This window comes from Arachis hypogaea, chromosome 17 (assembly GCF_003086295.3).
Source record: "Arachis hypogaea cultivar Tifrunner chromosome 17, arahy.Tifrunner.gnm2.J5K5, whole genome shotgun sequence".
Classification (NCBI taxonomy): domain Eukaryota; kingdom Viridiplantae; phylum Streptophyta; class Magnoliopsida; order Fabales; family Fabaceae; genus Arachis; species Arachis hypogaea.
In genome coordinates this window covers 118,879,548-118,899,725 of record NC_092052.1, presented here as the reverse complement: position 1 = coordinate 118,899,725, position 20,178 = coordinate 118,879,548, and the positions used below count along the sequence as shown (strand labels likewise).

The following is a 20,178-nucleotide window of genomic DNA, read 5'->3' as shown; positions in this document are numbered from 1 at the left end:
GTTCCATTAATGAAGATGCATGTTTTAGTGAATTTCTATTTTTTATCTTTCACATTTTTTGTTGTTTAAATTTAAATAGGTTTAATTATTTGATTAGTCTCTATAATTTCACCAAATTTATAATTAGGTCTTTATACTTGTTTTTCTTTTAATTAGGTCCGGACACTATTTTTAATTTTGTAATTAAATTTATCTTAGTGCAAAAATTATTAGAATTAACTGAATATTTTTTTACAAATTAAAGGTATTCATAATTAAAAACTTAATTAAATCTTTGACTATATATTTTTTCGGAGAAATATTCTATTAATTTTAATATTTTTTATATATAAAAACCTAATTACAAAATTAGAAGTAGTGCAAAAACTCAATTGAAAAGAAAAAGAATATAAAGACCTAATTATAAATTTAGTAAAAGTAAACTATAGAGACCAAAAGAGATTAAACCATTTAAATATCCAATTCCTATAGGTTTTCCTTTAATTTGGTAACGATTCCTAAAAAAAATGAATGAATTAGGTGCGAAATCCACATACTCCCTCTTATCTTTCTTCGCAGAAGGCTTCAAGTAGAGTAAAGTAATAAAAAACAAGAGTCTCAAACTCTCATTCCATCAATGGGGGATGCATTTGTCAAATCTATTCCTTTGGTAAACGCACCTCTGCCATAAACATTCTCTTTTAATATTTCTAGTCGTTGTGTTCCTTTCCCACCAAACCGCCCAAGGTCCTGGATTTCTATCTAAATGAATAATGGCACGGGCAGTTTTATTCTAATAATATTTCTCTGAGATAATTTCATGCCGTGAGAATAAGCGGAACATCTTTTCTTTATCTGCCAAACTTGCAAAAAAGGAGAAAAAAAAGAACGTAATGTATTGTTTAATCGACATTATAAGCTTTATCTTTAAGCCAATTTTAGGCGGTTCATTGTACTGATCATAAATGTGTATCCTGGTACTGCTATATACCTGCCAAAAAACATTTCAGAAGATACGATTCTTATTCTCCAAAAAAAGAATAATTAATTTATTGAATGTACTCCATATCTGAGTAGTAATGCTTTAACAGAAATATATAGATATTAATCATTAGTATAAATATAAATCCGACATTGGTGGCCGAACGTCCAAGACATACGCAGTACGTAGAAATTGATTATAACAGCAGAGAAAAGTGAAAGGCAATGGCGATCATGGTGGAACGTAATGTGTCGGGTGATGGGAAGCACGTAATGACGGCGGAGCAGTTTAAGAAGTGGTTGAAGACATCATTTGATGCAAATGGAGATGGCCGAATCAGCAAAGCCGAACTGCGTCGTGGCATCCGTCACAGCGGAGGGCTGATTGCATCGTGGAGGAGTGGGAGAGTGTTCAAGTCCGCAGACACCAACAATGACGGTTTCATTGATGAACATGAATTCAGAAACCTTGTCCACTTTGCAGACAAGTATTTCAATCTCAGAATCATACGCTGACACAGTTTTGTTTCTTTAATTTCTTTTGATGGTGCCAGTCACAAATAGTTCTCAATTATTAGATTCAGTTTCAATTATGTTTTTGAATCTGTAACCAGTAACTACCTCTCTCTTATTGGGAAATAGTATATACATAGCAAAAGAGAAGGTTAAAAAAGTATATGACATTATTACTGACAGATTTCTATATATTAGACATGAAAGTGAAATCCCAGTGACATGCATATACAGTTATGTAATAAAATAAGAATAGCTTAACTATGCCCTAATCTAGAAGTAAGCAACGCGATAAATGCGTGGGATTCCATGACTTGAGTGGTCATTGGATTGTGTCGAACTATACAAGTGGCTCTGATCTTACAGCAAGCACGAGAACATTATGATTTATGATTTTGGAGCAGGAAGGAAGTAAAATGTATCATCCACCATCCATCAAAATTATGAGGTCCAACAAATCAATCCACGAAGACGTGTTAGCGACAGAGTAACGTAATTCTCATTGGGCTTGGATACATATCACCTGCACTCGCAAAAATAACCAAAATGAAGTAAATATACACACAACATAAATAAATAAATAAATAATGAATCTATAATAAGAGGTTCATCCGTAGTTTCTTATTCATCTTATATTGCATATTCAAGATTAGTCCAGCGGAAATACTAATATCATACAAAGTATAAGGACATTCCTAATCTGTGAATAATAAAACTCAACCCTGGAGTCTGGACAGATACGTGGAGCTGAAGATAATAAACTTACCAGTATAATCCTAAGTACTAAGAGCAGCACAGCCTACAGGAACCAGCAGCATCAAAACCAAAGATTATTGAGCCAAACATATGCAATAGGCCCTTTCACAAGTCTAGAACAGGAGGGGGTAGCTTCCAGAAATTCCATGAGTTAAAATCCTCCTGTAATCAATGCTCACCAAGATTAAGGCCAAAAAAATTCACTACTAAGAAACATTTACAGTATAAGCCTTACATAGTTACATTCAAAGCATAGCATCCTCACATACAAGACTAATATCGAAGTATTCACCCCAGGTCTCTTTCACTACCAGCATGCTTCAATTTAAATTTTAGATTATTAAGAATGCCCAAATTAAATACGTAGAAAATTGTCGGAGATGTTGAAGAACCAAATTAAAAAGAAAGCTCCTTAACCTGTTCAGAAGAGGAGATCATTGGGGGGAACATTCCATTCACGAGTGCATGGAGAGAAGTATACGATTTTGTGTCAATTCGACGGTTTACAACGATCTCTCCCTGCAAACTTAAAAGATTAGCTTGACAAGCGTAAAAATTTTTCAAGAACCTTTCATCATTTTATTTTTCTTTTCAAAAGGGAAGGAATAAATAACTCACCCTGGGATTAATAATGAATATTTTTCCTATTGGGATTCCAACCTTAAGGTAGCTGATTTCATCAGTATCCCTATTTCCAAAACCAGCATAGAATGGATTGCAATCAGAAGGAAAAAGTGACTTGATATCCTGGGGACATTAAAATTCAAGTTATCTTTACATGATGACTCTGTTGGAAAATTAAAACTACGTTGTAAAGCCTCTTTTCCTTATCCAAAGATACAAGTATGATCACTTTAATCATTAATTTAGCACCTCAATCATGCATCGCCAGTCCTCTTTTGTCAAAGTGAGATAAATTAATGTAACAGAGCCCTAATTCGGGGACTTATTCAATGGAATTTTGTACGATTCAGAGGGAAAGTGGAGGGCACTTAACCGAATGACTTAATTATTGCAAAATATCTTTGAAAGATGAAAGCAATGACTCTTCTGTGTTACTGAGTGACTAAATCAATACATCAAATGTTTTGTAAAACGAAGTGATGGCACTTGTATCTTTGGTGCAAAAAACATGAGTTTACTTCACTTTTAATATGTGAACATGCAATAGTAGATACTAACCTCCAGGCATGCAATTTTGAACTCATGAGGAACCCTCCTAATAACTGGAAATAATAAAGAATGTATCTTAGTCTAAATATTACAAGGACATGTCCATGATATTACATAATATGCTTTGATGGATCTCATACTTGCACTTATATATAAATGACCATTGGCCAAGGAATCATATGAGCAGGCAGAGCAGCATGTAAATTAGAATGCCATTTCGTGCATATATTTATCATGCTTGAAGAAGATGATGCCTTATATCATCTACACTTCAAGATATCAGAATCCATGACGTTTTATAAATTATAATAAAAAAGAACAAAAAAACCAAAAACAAGAAACAGAAAAACAAAAAACAAAAGTTAACAATTTTACTTTTCATGTTCTCAAGAGTTTAGTCATTTATGAGTCACTTTTACATTGATGTCATGCACTACATGTATCTTCAAGTGAATCACGATGTGTGCACAAGATTACAAAATTGAGACTTTTGTCTTAAGGCTATAGAGATTGCCTCAGCCCACTGTATAGAATTTCATCAATGAATTTATCCTTTCCACATGAAGATATCAAAGGGAGAAATTCTGATCTTTTTGTCTAAGAACACTCCAATCTTCTTTCCTCTCTAATAAAAACTAGTTCAACTATCAACAATGATAATTATACATCCCATTTTTTTAATTCCGTGGTAAGTTCATCACTCATTCTTGCATTGTACATAGATAGAACCTACAAGGAAGTGATAAGAAAAGGAAGAAAAAAAAAAGGTTCTGACCTTCACGATATAGAGATGGAAAAAGTCCATCAGGAGAAATAACAACAGGACCATCTGGTAGAGCTTTCCCATCCTGCGACATGCAAAATATGATGTAAATTTCTTTCTTCCTATTTTCTGGTCCAAGTTAAGAATGAAAAGCCAATCACTAGATTTATACAACACCTGTTTAAGGTTGAATAGGAACTGGCGTGTGAGATATGCTTGAGAAATTGAACGGGCACTGAGAAATAGCAGTTGGTAACCATTCTCCTGTAAAATGGGAAAAAGATAAGGGACAAATCACAAATGGACCATGACACTGAAAAGCAACAGGTAGATATTTTTTTGGTCTTAACTCTTAACAAACGAAGCAACAAATTATTTCTTTGGAGACCATTCACCCAAAAATTTCCCATATGCAATGATGTACCATCAGAGTATTCAGGGTTTAACCACATTAGCACATTGTAGTGGTCTGAATACATCTAAACACATTGAGAAGATAAACAAACCTTGATAGCTGAGAATAAGTGTGCAACACCTGTCTGTGACCAATCAATACCAACCAAAGGCATGAATTGACCTAAAACATCTGACCTGTAAGACAATAACAAGAGAGAGAAATTACCATTACCACACCATATAGTTTACTTATTTATTGTTTAGAAAATAAATAAAAGAGAAACGAACCAGAAGACATAGAATCTGATAGATAAAAACTTATATCAAGATGATAAAATATTGGCACTACAATATAATCAATATTAAGAAGAGTATATTTTAAGGTGGAGCTCAAGAATCCTCATTTGGTAGGCACCATCAAAATGACAACATCATCAAGAACAACCAAGCCTTGTCTCACTAGAAGGGACTGGCTACATGAATTAGATGAAGTTATGTCACCCTATCATAAGCCATATCCAGCAGTCAAATTATTAAAATCTAAATCCAAACCACCAACACCAAATTAACAATGGAAAGATGATCAATACTAAAGAAAGAATATTGGCCAGTATATCAGAGTAACATATCAATTTTGAAGAGTAAAATATACACTCACTTTGTAATTGTCCCATCCACATCTGAGATCACTATACGAGTATTCCATTTCCATAAATATATTCGACAATCAACCTGTTAGTCAAATGTGAAAAGAGATATTACATAAGAGATAATATCATATTAAAATATTAAATAAACATACACAAATGGAAAGGAGATGTAAACTTTAAATCATAGAAAGTAATGATTCCTGACACCTGCTGCCTCCCAAGCATTGCTGTAGAGAAAGTGAACATTACAGTATTACCCCCTTCCTTCAGATGCAGCGATGCTATCTGTTCAGAAGTTGGAACTTTTACCCTAACATGCTTTTTCTTTGGGTCAGTCTTGAGCTCATTTTTGTTCGGATCTGTGCTGATTGTATTCTCTGAAGACTGTTCAAAAGTAGTATCTTTGGTATCACTTGGCATAGGCGGCACATATGTTTGGGATACTGATCTGGAGAAAGGCCAAAGTCTCCAACCAGAAGGTGGGCTACCGACCCCTGCATGATTTTTCTCAAGTTGATCAACAGGTTCATGCCTTTCAGTTTAGATTTAGATATTAGTTCACTTCCAGAAAATACAATGCCTGCAACAATAGGAGCAGCTTATCCTATGTAAAATAAAGATGATCAATTATCCTCACAGTTTCATGTCCTCAAAACTCAAAAGTACTGAATGATTTGAAGCAGATATAGCTTCAATCACTTCGTACGACAAAGGTTTGCAAAGACTGTTCTTCGCATATATCGTAATCAGAATAGTTAATGCAGAATAACTACAAAACTCTTCAATGTGACAGAGGATTTTGAGTTAACAAGTGCAGTACACCACTAGAACAGTATGAAATACTACTTGTCATTTAAAACACGCTGAATGCTTTCAATCAAATGGACAGCAAAATGAAGGAGGTTTAAAATACTTGGTACCTGACTTCGCATTTGACAACTGGTTTCCATTGGCTTCACTTGAATCTTCATTTTCAGGAAATAACCACGGCAAGGATTTGGATCTTGTGTCTAGTGATTGACTTAAAGGATAAGAAGCCTCAGGTTGGCCCAAGCTGATGCTACGAGTAGTAATGTTAGGCAATGATCCTGTATGCCCAATATCCTCCCCAGCAGCCTCAGTTCTAGGGATAGCCATAGGACTGGACGAATGCAAATCGCCATTTTCACTAACTAAGTTTTCATCTTTAACATCGCCATCATCGCAAGAATGATGTTCTTCTTCTTCTTCTTCTTCTTCTTCCTTATCTACGGATTCAGGGGACACTGGTCTATCCAATTGATCATTGATTTTACTTTCATCAAGGTCACTAAAAAGGAAGTTTTCTTCTTCCACTAAACCTGCTGCTGGTGATTTAGTTGTTGCTTGTACACCAAGCAAATCCTTAGGAGGAGAAAATGTGCTAGAGACATCATGGCTCGTTGCACTACTCTCGTTTGCACATTCCACCGTCGCTTTCTCCGATGTCTCGAAGAAAACCACAGACTGAGCAACTTCATCAGCCGAAATGTTGTCGTCCACTGAAGAAACACCAGTCGGCGAAGCAAAAGCACTGACAGGAGCAAGCTCTCCGTCACTTAATTTCCTCTCGAACCCCCCTCCTGCTTCAACTTCCACAAGTTCAACGGGAAAATCAGCACATTCATGAGCAAGTCCACCTTGCTTTCCATTGGAGTCACATTCAACCTCATGCGCAACGTCAATCTTTATCATAGTCTTATCATGTCCATGCTCAGAGTTAGAATTGGAAAAAGAAGAAGCTTCTTCCTCCTTTACCGCAAGAGGTGGCAAAGCTTCTTGAAGTACATCACCATCGGATGAACTCTTTGCAATTTTGCGTTTATCCACAAAACGTGGTGGTCGGCGATCACTTTTGATATTCGTAGACCACTTAAGCTCCAACAAATCTGCAGCTATCTCAGCAGGCGCCATTTGTTCAACTCCGTACTTATCACCACATTCTTCACCTTCCTCTATGGACTTTCGCCCAAACACAAAGCCCAGTAACGAGCCGCGAGACCTTGTCCCAGCATTCCCATTACTATTTTCTGAATCATAGTTGCAGCTTTTGGACCTGAGGCGTTCTTGTATTTGCATGTCGTTAAGATGACGGGAGCGGTTATCATCATATTCATCACCAGAAGACGGATAAATAACGGCGTCACCATATTCAGCATCTACTTCCCTGAGGAAATAAGCTTCACCTTTGTGATCAAGATGCATGTGGAAATCAGCGTCGATGCCATTCACATTGATGTCAACGATCTTCTCCCTTGCTTTCAGAACGCCTTGGAATTTCCCGAATCGGACGTACCAAGGAGAAGACTTGAAGGTTCCATCTGGCTGCTCCACGACGACGATGTCGACGGCGCCGCCGAACGGGTGGAAGGGCCCTGAAACAGTGTAAACGCCCTGTGTTATGTAGCTTCCGATCCTCCTCATCCCTCCAATTCCGAAATCAAATCGACGATGTTGGCGTTGGCAGAGTCATGATTTTATTGTGAGGAACGGAGCTCCGAATCTAGGGATTAGGAGCCACAAGTTATGAACCTGACCAACAAAGGAAGACAATCCCTTCACGGAGCGAAGAGAAATGTCCGAAACACATGGATCAAAGAAGAATATTCCAATATGGAAACAATTGCTGAGGTGATGTGGTATTCTGTTTGTAAAGTTACATGCTGTGTCCTTGAAACTGAGAGAGAAAGAGAGAAAGGATGAATTTGCACGGCGGTGTCGTAATATGAGAACGCGGCGGTGGGGAAGACACACGACTTGCATTTTTTGTTGAATAGCTGGGGACCACTTTTCAGATCCCCTGGATACTCTTAAAACCGTTGGATCACTCTAACCGTCATGCTTCCTTCACGCTTCCCTCTCCCTCTGTCACTATTCAATTCTCAAACTCCCACATCATCCCTCATCCATACAAAAATGTATTAAATACTACTAATTTTCTTCGTATACGATTATTCTCTCGTGCCAAGGAGAAAGTACTAGTCTACTACTTCGTACTTATTATAAAACAAACAAGTACATATAATGTGGGAACTAAAATTATTGAAAATTTAAAAATAATTGAAAAAAAAAAAAACATTTTATACGAACTTCACGATTTTCAATCCAGTTTGAAGCAAAAACTGAATGTAAAGTCGACTACGCTATTTTAACAAGCTTTTTTTCCTTGGTCATGATTAATTTTTTCAACAAGCTTGAGTTTTCGAAGACAAAAGCCTTGATTGCATTTGCATCATATCAGACCAACTTAGCACTACTTAAGAAAAGTGAGCCTCTGTCTGACAAAAAAAATTGGGCTAGATGCGGAACCAACATCATTTACGGGGCCTGGGCTTTCCCTTCAGAGTCTTGACGTTTCTGAGTCACATACTCACATCACATGGAATGATATGATATTGAATGAGATTGCCATGTCCCCAAAAAAGACGAACGAAATTGGGAACCATTGATGTGAATTTGTCTTTATTTACGCAGACAATAAATTAGGGAAAAAAATATATTTGACTAAATTATTATTTAATAATTTTTAACTATTATTTTTAAATAAAAATAACTTAATGTAAGTAGTGTTTCCAAAGCATATCTCCCTCGTTACTATTAGCCTGAACTTTATGACTTTCATCACAACCCCTGTCTCCACAACATTACACACGTTCGCTCGGAACATATGCGTTTCCTCCATTATCGTCTATATTTTTTTAATTAAACAAAAATCCTGATATATTTTTCAGTGCATGAATTAAATAATATAATATAGTATAGTATGGCCGCTTAATTTGTTCTGTAGTCATGGTACTTTAGAGTTCCATTTTGACAGCCATATTCATGCATGTGTCGGCTACCAAAAAGGATAATTATTCGATGTTATCTGACTTTATTAGTTAAGTTTGAAAGTATAATAATGATGATGAAATGATGTTAATATTAGAGAGATGGTGGATTGTGGTTTTCGTGACTGTTAAGCGTGTAAAGAACATGTTCCCACCGGATATATATGTTCACATGTGTCAGTGACAGTTGTAACGTTACCACATCGGATGCATTGATACACTCTTGCTCAGAATGCAGACAATTCATGATTGTGACAGGGCAGAACCGATTATTTTGGCACGGGAATCTGATATATATGGTCCATATATGTTTCATTTTGAACCTGTCTTTGTGTTTAATTTGGAATTTGGATGTATATGAATATGATGAAATATTAATAATTGACAAAAATAACCACAAAGAGAGGGAATTATTGGCACAAGAGAAAAAAGAATAACAGCTGCGTATGTAACTGTAATCTCACATCTGCAAAGAGAATGTCTGAAAGTGCGTGCTTCCGCATTCAGAGCTGAATTTTTTTGATTTGTCTGCATATATATATACCCTCTATGAGCTTATCATTGGTATGTCAGAATTTCCACAAATGGATCACTGATACATTTATTAGAAATATTACTATTAATAATAACAACTCTTCTCTTCTCTTGGATCATACTGTTGTACACAACACGGAGTACTTAGCAAAGCATAAAACAAAATATTGGAATTCTAATAAGTTAAAACATGTTTAGTAAATTTATGGATTTGGTGTTGGTATATAGTATAGGCACTAAATTGAACATATACATTTGTATTAAGTTTACATCTCTATATAAAATATATAAATAATTAGAATTTATGAATTTATGTTTACACTGAAAGACACGAATATATGTAACTTTGTTTTGTGCCTCGGATAATAATAGATTTTCATATACCTAATTATTAATATACAGATAGCAAATACGAGATAATAATTACAGTAGTAAGTAGAAGAACTAGGGAAAATAAATAATGATATGCTACTATGTGCTATGTGCTATGAGGTGCATTTGATGAGGTTGTTGTCTTCTTTGGCAATAGAATTTTTGCAGTGAGCAATGGCAGCTTGAATGGCTGCTTGCAACTCTTCCATGGTGCTGTCATTGGCGGCTGAAGTAGGAAGAGTTGTTGCAGTTGCAAGCAAGAGGCCACTGTTTGTTGGAGAAGCCCTCATGGAAGCTGGTGCTGATGAACATTCACCTCTTCTAATTCCTCTCAATTCTGGTTTTTTCTTCCTCATCAAGTTCCCTGAGTGAGAAGAATAAGCACTCTCATGCAAACCAACTTTCTCTCTTTCTCTTCTCCCCCTGAAAAGCCTCTTGAGTGCATGGATCACGTCAAAACCAAGCTTCCTCTTCTGTTGCTTCTCTTTATCTAATTCTTCCTTGTTGCTAACTTGACACACTTTGCGCCCTTTTGATAATCCAAACAATGAGAAACTACTATGTTTATTATTATTATTATTATTGGACTTACTTTCTTCTTCCATTGTCCCTCTCTTAATAAGATTATTGTCTTCTTCTATGAAGTTGTTGCCAATTCTTTCATCCAGGTTATGTTGCTCCTATTGCTGTGTCCGCAGCTGCTTCTACTAATTTCTTTATTATTGGTATTTTCATTATCTTCCAATAAGAAGTCGCGGATGGGGACGGGGACAGTGAGGCTTTCCATGGAAGTGGTGGAGAATCGAGGTGATGAAGGGAGGTGAGATAGGAGGTGGAGGGGAAGCAAGTGGCCATGGAAGAAAATTTCGTCAGCAGGAGATAAATCTATTGCAAGGGAAGGTGGTGGAACTTTGTTGGTGGAAGAAGAATGGAGAGAGATTGTGAAGGAGAATTCATGAGAAGGGGAGGAAGATTGTGAAGGTGGTGGTGAAGAAGGTTTTGGTAACAGTATTTGCTTTGCTTCTTTATCTTCTTGCCTTGCTTCAATTTGTTTTTGGTGCTGCTGATGATGGTGTGTTTCCATAGCAGTGAATGATGATTGATTACCTTGAAGACTAGCTAGGAAGCTAGATTTGATATGATGCAGTAGTATATAGTATCTTGAATTCTCTCTATAATACTATAATCTTTTTCTTTTTCGGTGGAGATTGGAGAGAGAGATATAGATAGAAAGGTGCTGTAATCTCTTTTTCGTTGTTGTATGGATGTTAACAAAGCTTAAGGAGGGATAAGGGAAAACGGAAACCAAAGGAATAATGATAGATATTCTTTGTCAGAACAGCTGTTTGGGATTGTGCAATATATGTCTTTAAAACTTTTTCATCAGACATTATTTTGGTCTTTAACCCTTAACTACTGTAGTTCACAAATTATTATTTGTTACTACCTCTCCTAATGTAGGTTTTTTACTTGTGTGTTAAGAATAGTGCTTTTATTTGTTTTTGTTGGGTCCCTGTCAGGTCCAACAGCAACCGCTGTGCTGGTATTGGAAATGAGGTCACAAACATCCAAATTTGGCCACCAAAGGAAGATGGATTGTCATGGCGGATTTCAATCAACAAATTTACAACTTTGTTTTTGGCCAAACAAAAAAAATCATTGAGGTCCCAGGAGTAGAAAGAAATTTTCATGTAAATTACTAGAAAGTATTAGAAAGCTGGTCTAACACAGTAGCCATTAAGCTTTGCTTTCTTAATATTTCAAACCTGTATCCTAGGCTAGCATTCTTTTCTAAGACCATCCTAGGTTAGCATATAAAGAGGAACTATTAAGTACCTTTGTTAGAGAATCTCATTTACTGGTGAAAGTTCTCAATATTCATTCATAGTAAAGATGTTATGGTGGAAGACTTCAACTCAAACTCTTGTCATTTTAGATTGACACTGACACAGTTATTCTTGTCTAATATCATGCTGTGTATATATTCTGACAACACGATAATGTTTTTTTAATTTTCTGTGCCGATATATACTAAAAATTAATTGCGGGGTGGAAAAAGCATGGTATGATGGTCATAATATTCTGTGATCTTAATTTTGATGCACTGACATTATAAATCATTTTACATAATTATTCAATCATATTTATTATTTTGGATGATCATTCACGAACCAAAGTAAAAAATAGTTATTTTTATTAACATATTATTACCTAATTAGATCTACGTGTAAAACTGTTTTATACGCGTCAAAATTAAATTCATATACAATAGGCATAGCATGAACAAATGAAAATAATGATTTGTTGGAGAAAAGACAGTGTGAGAGTAGGGGCCATGTGAGAAGATGAAAGCTCAGAGAAAGAGAAGGAAGTGGATCATATAGTCATGTGAGTGTGGCCAGCACCGTGTTCTCGTGTCTAAGTCCATGCACACACCATGCATTGACTGCCATAGACTGATAAAGCCATGGTCTTAGAAGAAGAAGAAGAAGAAGACTAGTTGGGGGTAAGGTGGTCACTGGTCAGTGGTCACAGACCCACACACACGTGCATGCAGGGGAGGTGGTCCATAAAACGAGCACAAAGGAATTTTGTATGCATCATCATGGTTATAAGGTCAACATCTTAATCATGGAAGCATTATTTCTTTGCACTGATGAATGTAATGAATGATCAATTAACCATCCTCGCCACTTTCAGTACGTAGCATAAAACAAATACTTCACGATCGAACCACATAGAGATCCTCTTTTTGTGGGAAACAGTTTGCTTTTCCGCCTCACATATTAGCCATTCAATATCCTAAATCTTTTTCTTTTATTTCTTACTAGACATGGGCGGTGGTAGGACATGAAGCACATCAACAGCTGAACCTTGGATCAAAGCATCAACTTCTCAGCCTCCATCTCTTTTGTTTTGTCTTCCTAGTATTTTTTTAAAGAATTTTGTTAAGTATATCAACGACTTTTAGATGAATTGGTAAACCTTCTAACTTCATTTTTATATAGAGTTTCCATTTGACCTAAGGTCAACACTTTTAGTGCAGTTTTCATATCAACAGTAGGAACCACTAGTTACGAATTATGATGTTGAAGCCACTAATTTTCACAAGACAAATGATTCTTAGTGTCTAAGAAAGCTATGATGGCAGTCCTGTACAGAGTTTCCTGGCCTTTTATTCCGGATTATATGTCGGAAATGAATGAAAAGGGTTGATCATGGGGTCTTGGGGAAGAGAATTTTTCTATAATAACAGACATTCTTTTGGTAACAAGAACAATCATAATAACAGGCTACAAGAGCAACCACTCATTAGGCTTAATTTCTATTGTGGAATGGAATTCCATTGACGTCTGATTAAACACTACTATATAGCAATACAACAACAATGGCCACTTTCATTTAAGGTCAGTTTTCCAGATCTCAGAAGAACACATGTACAAAATAAACAGATCTGGGTAAGAAGAAAAAAGCCAACTACCTCCGATATCTTGCTCTGATTTTACAACCATTCACAATACTTGGGTGGATCATATTCCGTTTTCCAAATCAGAAATCTTCAAGCAAGTAGCTACAGTTTGCTAGTCTCCTCACCTTGATGCACTGAAAATAAGTGAGAACCCCATCATGGATTTGATCTAGAATTCCCAAATAAATCCATATTCTGAGAAGCACTCTTGATCACAGAAGGAATTACTGTTGCTGCGACATTCCCTTCATATGAACAATCCTTGTCACTCTCAAAATGCAAACGCACATGAGACTTCATTAGTCGTCACTGTCACTGCCACGATGTCTTCCTGAAAATAATTATTTAAACAGAGAATTAGATTATGGACATGTATAACTCGAGTCAGAAGGATAGAAAAGACAGAGAATTGCCACGAACCTGATTTCCGTAACCCTTCCATGGCTTCCTTCTTCTCTTGGCAACTTGAGCAAAGAAAAGGTCCATCCCACGGACGCAATTTTCCGGGGTTGGTCTTCCCCGCATGTATTGAGATACCCTCCCCTGGTTTGATTTCTACTTGACACACAGCACAGATAAACAACTTGAACATGTTGCAGAGTGGATATTTTGTCTCTAACCTGCATTTCAGATAAACACATGTTCAGGTCAAGAATAAAATCTAGCAAGCCAACTGCTAATATTAAACAATGCTTGTTATGGAACTAAACCTCTCTGAAAGCATAGCAGAACCTTCCTCATAGAGCTCCCGTACAATATCTGGCTCTACATATTCTTTGTTGGTATGAGATGATGATTCAGAGCCCTTTTTGCGGAAGATCTTCATAATTCCTTTCATCGGTTTCTTTTGAGTTCGTACAGAAGTATGCGGCTGCTCTTGGGGTAATATATCAACAACAATGCAAGTTGTGTCATCTCTAAGACCCTTTGCTTGTAAAGCTTCCTGAGGGTTAAAAAGAGACAGGAGCAAATGATAGAAATAAGTAATGCATGCCACACAAAACGTCAAAAATACTACCCCAGGTGAAAACCAGGACTATAAAGAATTATTTAAAAGATGTGCAGTAGGCATACATTCACAATTTGTGGTGCTGCAGCCTCTGCTGACATGCCACGACAACAATCCAAGGCCACTTCTGGAGTTAGAGAGTCCCAGACACCATCACTGCTGATAACAAGCCTTCCTCCGGCACTAGAAAGCTGCATGAAAAGAAACAGAGAGGCTCAAACCCTGGAATTAACCTCTTCACATAAAAAAAGAATAAACATAATTTATGAAAGGGTTTGCATCAACTTGCAAGGCGAGTTTATTGACTTTAAAGGCAACAGATATTCTTAAGAAAACGATAAGATACAAAGTGATGGATTACATACACAATACATCAAAGTAAATTAAGAAAGGAAGCAACAGAAAAATAACTAATCAAAATATGCCCAATATTGCTGTTTGCACGAGAGCAGTGACCAACCTTCACTTGCTTTACATATGGTACAGGAACAATAAATTCACCAACATCCGCATCACCAATGGATCTCGAAAGACACAAGCCACCAGGCCAACATCTCAAAGGGCCAACCTATAAAAATCATTCATCTCATTAGGCATAAAAAGAATGAAAATTTACTCCAAAGCAAGATGGTTTATATCATCAACACAAATGGTAACATTGTCACCAAAAAAGAAATTTTAACAAAATGTTCGTCAAAAGATTGTGTATATTTAATAACCCTCAATGAGTGTTAAGTGCGAGAATGATCATGTGACTAGATTTCAATTAGCTCGCCTCATTACATTCATTGGTATGATTGACGTAGTTTTTCTTTTTATATCTAATGATCTAATTACGTAGTTTAATGCCCAAGCATCATGTGCAAAGAAATAGTATTGGCAGAGGCATTAGTTTGTCTGAGTTAAAGGGGATTGCGATTAAAACAAATGTACCTCTGCTCCTCCACCTGTATTTAGCCGGCCAACCTCACCCCCGCTACAGGTTATGCGGACCCTCCTGGAAAAGAGAAAAGAAAGGTGAGACTAGTCTGTGTAAGAGTGATTACAAACAGTTTCTCAACCAAAAAGTTTCCCAGTAACATCTTACTCTTCTGCATTGGTTTCAAGTCTATGATCCGCTGACAAGTAATGAATACCACCTTCAGCAGGTTCAAGTACGCAACGCGAATCACCAACTGATGCAACTGTTACCACCCATCCTTCAAGAATCACAAAGGTTACAGTTGTTCCCGATGTTTTTGCTGGATAAGTAAAAAATAATGTATATCAGTAAGCCACACAACTAATGAAAACAATATAAATAAAATCCATTAATTCAGAAGAATAAGAACCACCTCTCAGTAACACAAGGGTCTTTTCATTGTTACTGATGTTCTTCAGCAACTATGTATTAATATATATGAAATAGACAAATACGTGTAAAAACAGCTGAACCAACATGAGGGAACAATATTAGACCATTCTCAGTCATTATGGCTTAAGTAACAGGCAGTGCAACTTGCAATCCACCAACAGGGCTTAGATAAATATTACCAACAAGGTGTCAATGTGTCATAATATCATCCACATTTTCAGCATGCATAAAATTTTTTCCCAATTTATTCTTTAATTTGCTAACTTCTGGAATTGGGCATGTGCAAGCTCATTTGGCAATACTCAGAATATTCCAGAAGTACTTCAATTTGCCACACAACTAAATAGTTAGTAGAGGCTGGAACAAATACTACAAGAGAAATAATTAGTCATACCTTTCTGTTGAAAATCTTTGTCAGTTTTCACAAATCCTGCAACCAAAGCCCTGGGCAATGCTGCTATCCACTCATCTCTGTTAAGATCTGAAGGAATTGCACTTAAAATGTTGTTTAGAAGATTCTCCTTGGCATAAATAGCAGCAGCAGTTCCATTGTGACCATCAAATAGCTGCAAACAACTTCTTCATCAGAAAGTGCAATTGTAACAAGGAAAAAAAATTATTGAATCACAAGCATTTAGTGCAAAAAAGTCTAAGATGTTGTTGTGATCCAATCAATGTGAACGAATAAGAATCAAAGGGAGCTGCTTTCACAAAGAGATTTGACTGTAAGTGACGCAACAACCAGTCAACCACTACCAAAGTCAACAAGCTGGATTCGTCATGCAATTGTGTATCCTCATATCATATCATATCTATCAAAAAGAAAAGAGAAAAATTACCCCGAAAACAGAAAATGTGGAGACGCCATCTCCCATGACCCTCTGGCATTCGTTCTTAAGCAGAATAAAATCCTCTCCTTTCTTGCTCTGGCTGGCTTGGCCGTACACAATCTCCGGCTTCTCGATTTTCTCGTTCACCAATTCGCGCTTCAGCAGCACCGAAAGGGGAACGCTATGGTGTTCACCATGACCAGACATTGTTGCACTTTCACGCACGCACACTTCCCCTCTGTCAAACCAAATCCTCAATTTCTCCGAAAAACACTACCTAGGATAGCAGAACTTTATTTACTTCCCTGCCTTTTTAATTAACTAATAAGAATTATCCATTGTTGTTGTTGCAACAAGATCCTAAAAATCAAAAACGGCTTATCGCGAATCCCAATGCGATTGCAGTTACTCATAGATACACGGAATCGAATAACGAAATCTACGCGGGGTCACAGAATGAATTCACTGGAATGTGTATAGCATTCAAAAAAAGAAAATGACATGCTGCTTCGTCATACTTATTCAGTTAATTAGTTAGCAATAACGGAAAGGTGAGAAAAGGATAAGAAAGAGGATTTTACAAGGAAGGTAGTTAACGATAATGGCGAAATTCTGGAGATACGTTGGAAAGGGGTATCGAAAAACGCCGGATCCCGCTGTTGCTCAAAACTGCCATTGTCGATACACAATAACACTCCCAGATGCAATAAACCACCAATCAAACGAACCATTTTTTATTTTTATTTTCCCTTTTATGACGTGGCAAAACGCTATCGTTTTGAATCGCTCGGCGCAAGCCACGTGAGCCATTTTTGGAGCCAAGGTTTGTTTGGTGGTCAATGTCAAATGTGCTTTTCTGTTTCTCAATTCTTTTTCCATTTGCATGATCTACAATCTAATTAGATTTCCTGTTCATAAACAGTAGAATTTCACTATGGATTGACTATTCCCAGAGTTGGCGCGGTTAATGCTGATGATGGGCCCATAGATTTAGAAACAGATTATGGACGATCAATGATTAGTGACATACTGACGTGGCAACTACTATGGGGTATGTAATTTCATTGGTTGCATGAGGATGGTGGATTATGACTCTCTTTTCTAGAGATATTCCATATGTTTGTGATATAAATAATTTAAATATTATTTAATAATTAATAATTTATATTTTTAAATAAGTAATTATTTAAATTAATTTTTGAAATTTTTAGAATTGGATACTTTAATTTTTAGAAAAAAATACTATGAAATTATTAGAATTTATTATTTTTGGTTATTACTTATTCATTAATTTAATTTTTTAATATAATTTTTTTAGTCTGGTAATACAATAATATATTTTATTCTATATTTTTAAACATTGATAGTTAATTGATAATAAAAAATAATAAATTCTGATAATCTCTAACATTCTTTGTTTCAAAATACACAAAATAATTTTCAACATTTATCATCTTTTTTTTTAGTGATGGAAAATTTTAACTAGCACACATGGCTATTAAGTATCTATGTGTGCAAACAAGACAACCAATCTCAAGAGATAAATTACAAAACATCATAAAAAAAACATTATTACCTAATGTTATAAATATATTTGTTATAAATGTCTTAGACTATAATCGTATTATAAATTTCAAATAGATAGAGTCAATTATAAATGCAACTTAGTTGAGTTAGGTAAGAGTTAGACTATTGACTATAAATAGCCCTTTTAATGTTCGCTACACAACACAATCATAATAAAATCATCTTTTATTCTCCATGTTCTCTTTCTTCTCCCTTCTCCTCTCAAATCCTAATCCTTAGCTTATTTAAGATAAATTTTCTGACTCTCACTTTGATGAAATAATTTTTTCAAATTAGATGGTGAAATAACCAATGAAAAAAGAAATTACTAAAATAAAAATATTGTCATTATTCCATTTAGATTCTCGCACTAGACAATGTGAACTAGAAGTATAAAAGTTAATTCATATGCAAAATGTACAAATTAATTGTCAGACGCATTTACTGACAAAAGAGAGTAACCAAATCTCACATTTCAACTGCAACTGCACCAATAAAAATAAGTATCTCAAAAGACAAATTGTCATTGCAAATAAAAGCAATCACGCCTAAAGCGTGGAAGACCAATTAGTTCTATGAGAGATAATTAATCATGATGGTTATAATATGGAGGCAAGTTCTCAAAGAGAATCCAAAGACATAAATATTGAAAGTACCTAAAAATAAAGAGATCTCGATAACTTATGTCACTACTGAAAAAAATATGGGACTGAAAGTATACCGTTGTCAACAATATTTTTGCTTATAATATTGTTGTTGAACTAATAAAACAAGATGGATCAAAACTAAAATCTATCAAAAAATACAGAGAAATGATTTGTCAAAATGAAAAAACGCAATTCAAGCTGAATTAACTTCTATTATAAAACGTGAAGTTTTTGGTCTTATAGTCAAAATACTTGAAGATATAAAACTAATGGAATACAAGTGGATTTTTGTGTGCAAACACGATGAAAAAAATGAAATAGAAATTATAAGCACGACTAACAGCACAAGGATTTTCATAAAAACTTGGTATTGACTATATGAAAACATATTCTCCCCTAATGGATTTAATTATATTAAGATATCTTATTAGTCTGGCATTGCATAAAAAATTTGAGATGCATCTAATGGATATTGTTACAATCTATTTATATGGATATTGTTACAGTCTATTTATATGGCTCAATTGATAAAGAAATTTATATGAAAATTTCTAAAGGATTCAAAGTGCCTATGCATATAATAATTTTCTAGAGATTTGTTCAGTAAGGCTTCAAAAATTATTGTATGAATTAAAACAATCTAGGCTTATGTGGTATAAATATCTTAGTGAATACTTATTAAAAGATGGATACAAAAATGACCGTGTATGTCCATATGTGTTCATAAAAAAGTTTGAATTTAAATTTGTTATTATTGCAGTATATGCTGATGATTTAAACATCATTAGATCATTCGAAGAGATTCTAAAAATTGTAGATTATTTAAAAGAGAATTTAAAATGAAAGATTTTGTCAAGATAAAATTTTGCCTTGCCTTACAAAATTGAACATTAAAGGATGGTATATCATCCATCAGTTCACTTATACTGAAACACTTTTAAAAAAAATTTCATGGACAAGGCACACCCCATTGAATACTCTAACGGTAATGAGATCACTAGATGTGGATAAAGATTTATTTTGACTTTGTGAAAGTAACGAGAAGTTCCTTGATCATGAAATACCTTATCTTAGTGTTATTGGTGCACTAATGTATCTCGCTAACAATACAAAACTAGATATAGTATTTTTCAATAAACTTGTTATTAAGATTTAGCTCATGTTCTAACTAGAAGACATTTAGAATAATGTTAACATATATTAAGATACCTTTAACGATCTATTGATAAGGATTTATTTTATTTTAATGAAACAACATTTCAATTAGTTGAATATCCAGGTTTTCTTTTTGATATGTATGAAAGCAGGTCACAAACAGATTATCTATTTATAAGTGGA

The 20,178-nt window shown here is 35.3% G+C and overlaps 3 protein-coding genes across 4 annotated transcripts; all 3 read right to left on the bottom strand.

Moving 5' to 3' along the window:
• Nucleotides 1–1,555: 1,555 nt before the first annotated feature.
• LOC112766309 (phosphatidate phosphatase PAH2) lies at nucleotides 1,556–8,582 on the bottom strand. Of its 2 annotated transcripts, none has more exons than XM_025812215.2 (11): nucleotides 6,132–8,582; nucleotides 5,419–5,705; nucleotides 5,220–5,293; nucleotides 4,672–4,756; nucleotides 4,343–4,429; nucleotides 4,178–4,250; nucleotides 3,412–3,455; nucleotides 2,848–2,976; nucleotides 2,647–2,748; nucleotides 2,240–2,391; nucleotides 1,556–1,996 (listed from the first exon to the last, which is right to left on the bottom strand). In XM_025812215.2, the coding sequence occupies exons 1-10, from the start codon at nucleotides 7,651–7,653 to the stop codon at nucleotides 2,335–2,337; spliced, it is 2,460 nt and encodes an 819-aa protein (XP_025668000.1). In that variant the 5' UTR covers nucleotides 7,654–8,582; the 3' UTR covers nucleotides 1,556–1,996; nucleotides 2,240–2,334. The 2 variants fall into 2 exon arrangements, with proteins under 2 accessions (XP_025668000.1, XP_025668001.1); XM_025812216.3 differs by having other exon boundaries at nucleotides 2,848–2,917.
• A 1,265-nt stretch (nucleotides 8,583–9,847) lies between these two features.
• Nucleotides 9,848–11,049, bottom strand: LOC112766311 (BRI1 kinase inhibitor 1). Its single transcript, XM_025812218.3, has 2 exons — nucleotides 10,738–11,049; nucleotides 9,848–10,645 (listed from the first exon to the last, which is right to left on the bottom strand). Exons 1-2 carry the CDS (start codon nucleotides 11,047–11,049, stop codon nucleotides 10,079–10,081), a joined length of 879 nt encoding a protein of 292 aa, XP_025668003.2. The 3' UTR covers nucleotides 9,848–10,078.
• Nucleotides 11,050–13,191: 2,142 nt separating this feature from the next.
• LOC112766310 (probable protein phosphatase 2C 12) lies at nucleotides 13,192–17,335 on the bottom strand. Its single transcript, XM_025812217.2, has 9 exons — nucleotides 16,637–17,335; nucleotides 16,192–16,363; nucleotides 15,531–15,684; nucleotides 15,377–15,440; nucleotides 14,904–15,011; nucleotides 14,509–14,634; nucleotides 14,145–14,377; nucleotides 13,855–14,054; nucleotides 13,192–13,765 (listed from the first exon to the last, which is right to left on the bottom strand). Exons 1-9 carry the CDS (start codon nucleotides 16,832–16,834, stop codon nucleotides 13,734–13,736), a joined length of 1,287 nt encoding a protein of 428 aa, XP_025668002.1. The 5' UTR covers nucleotides 16,835–17,335; the 3' UTR covers nucleotides 13,192–13,733.
• Between the last annotated feature and the right edge of the window lie 2,843 nt (nucleotides 17,336–20,178).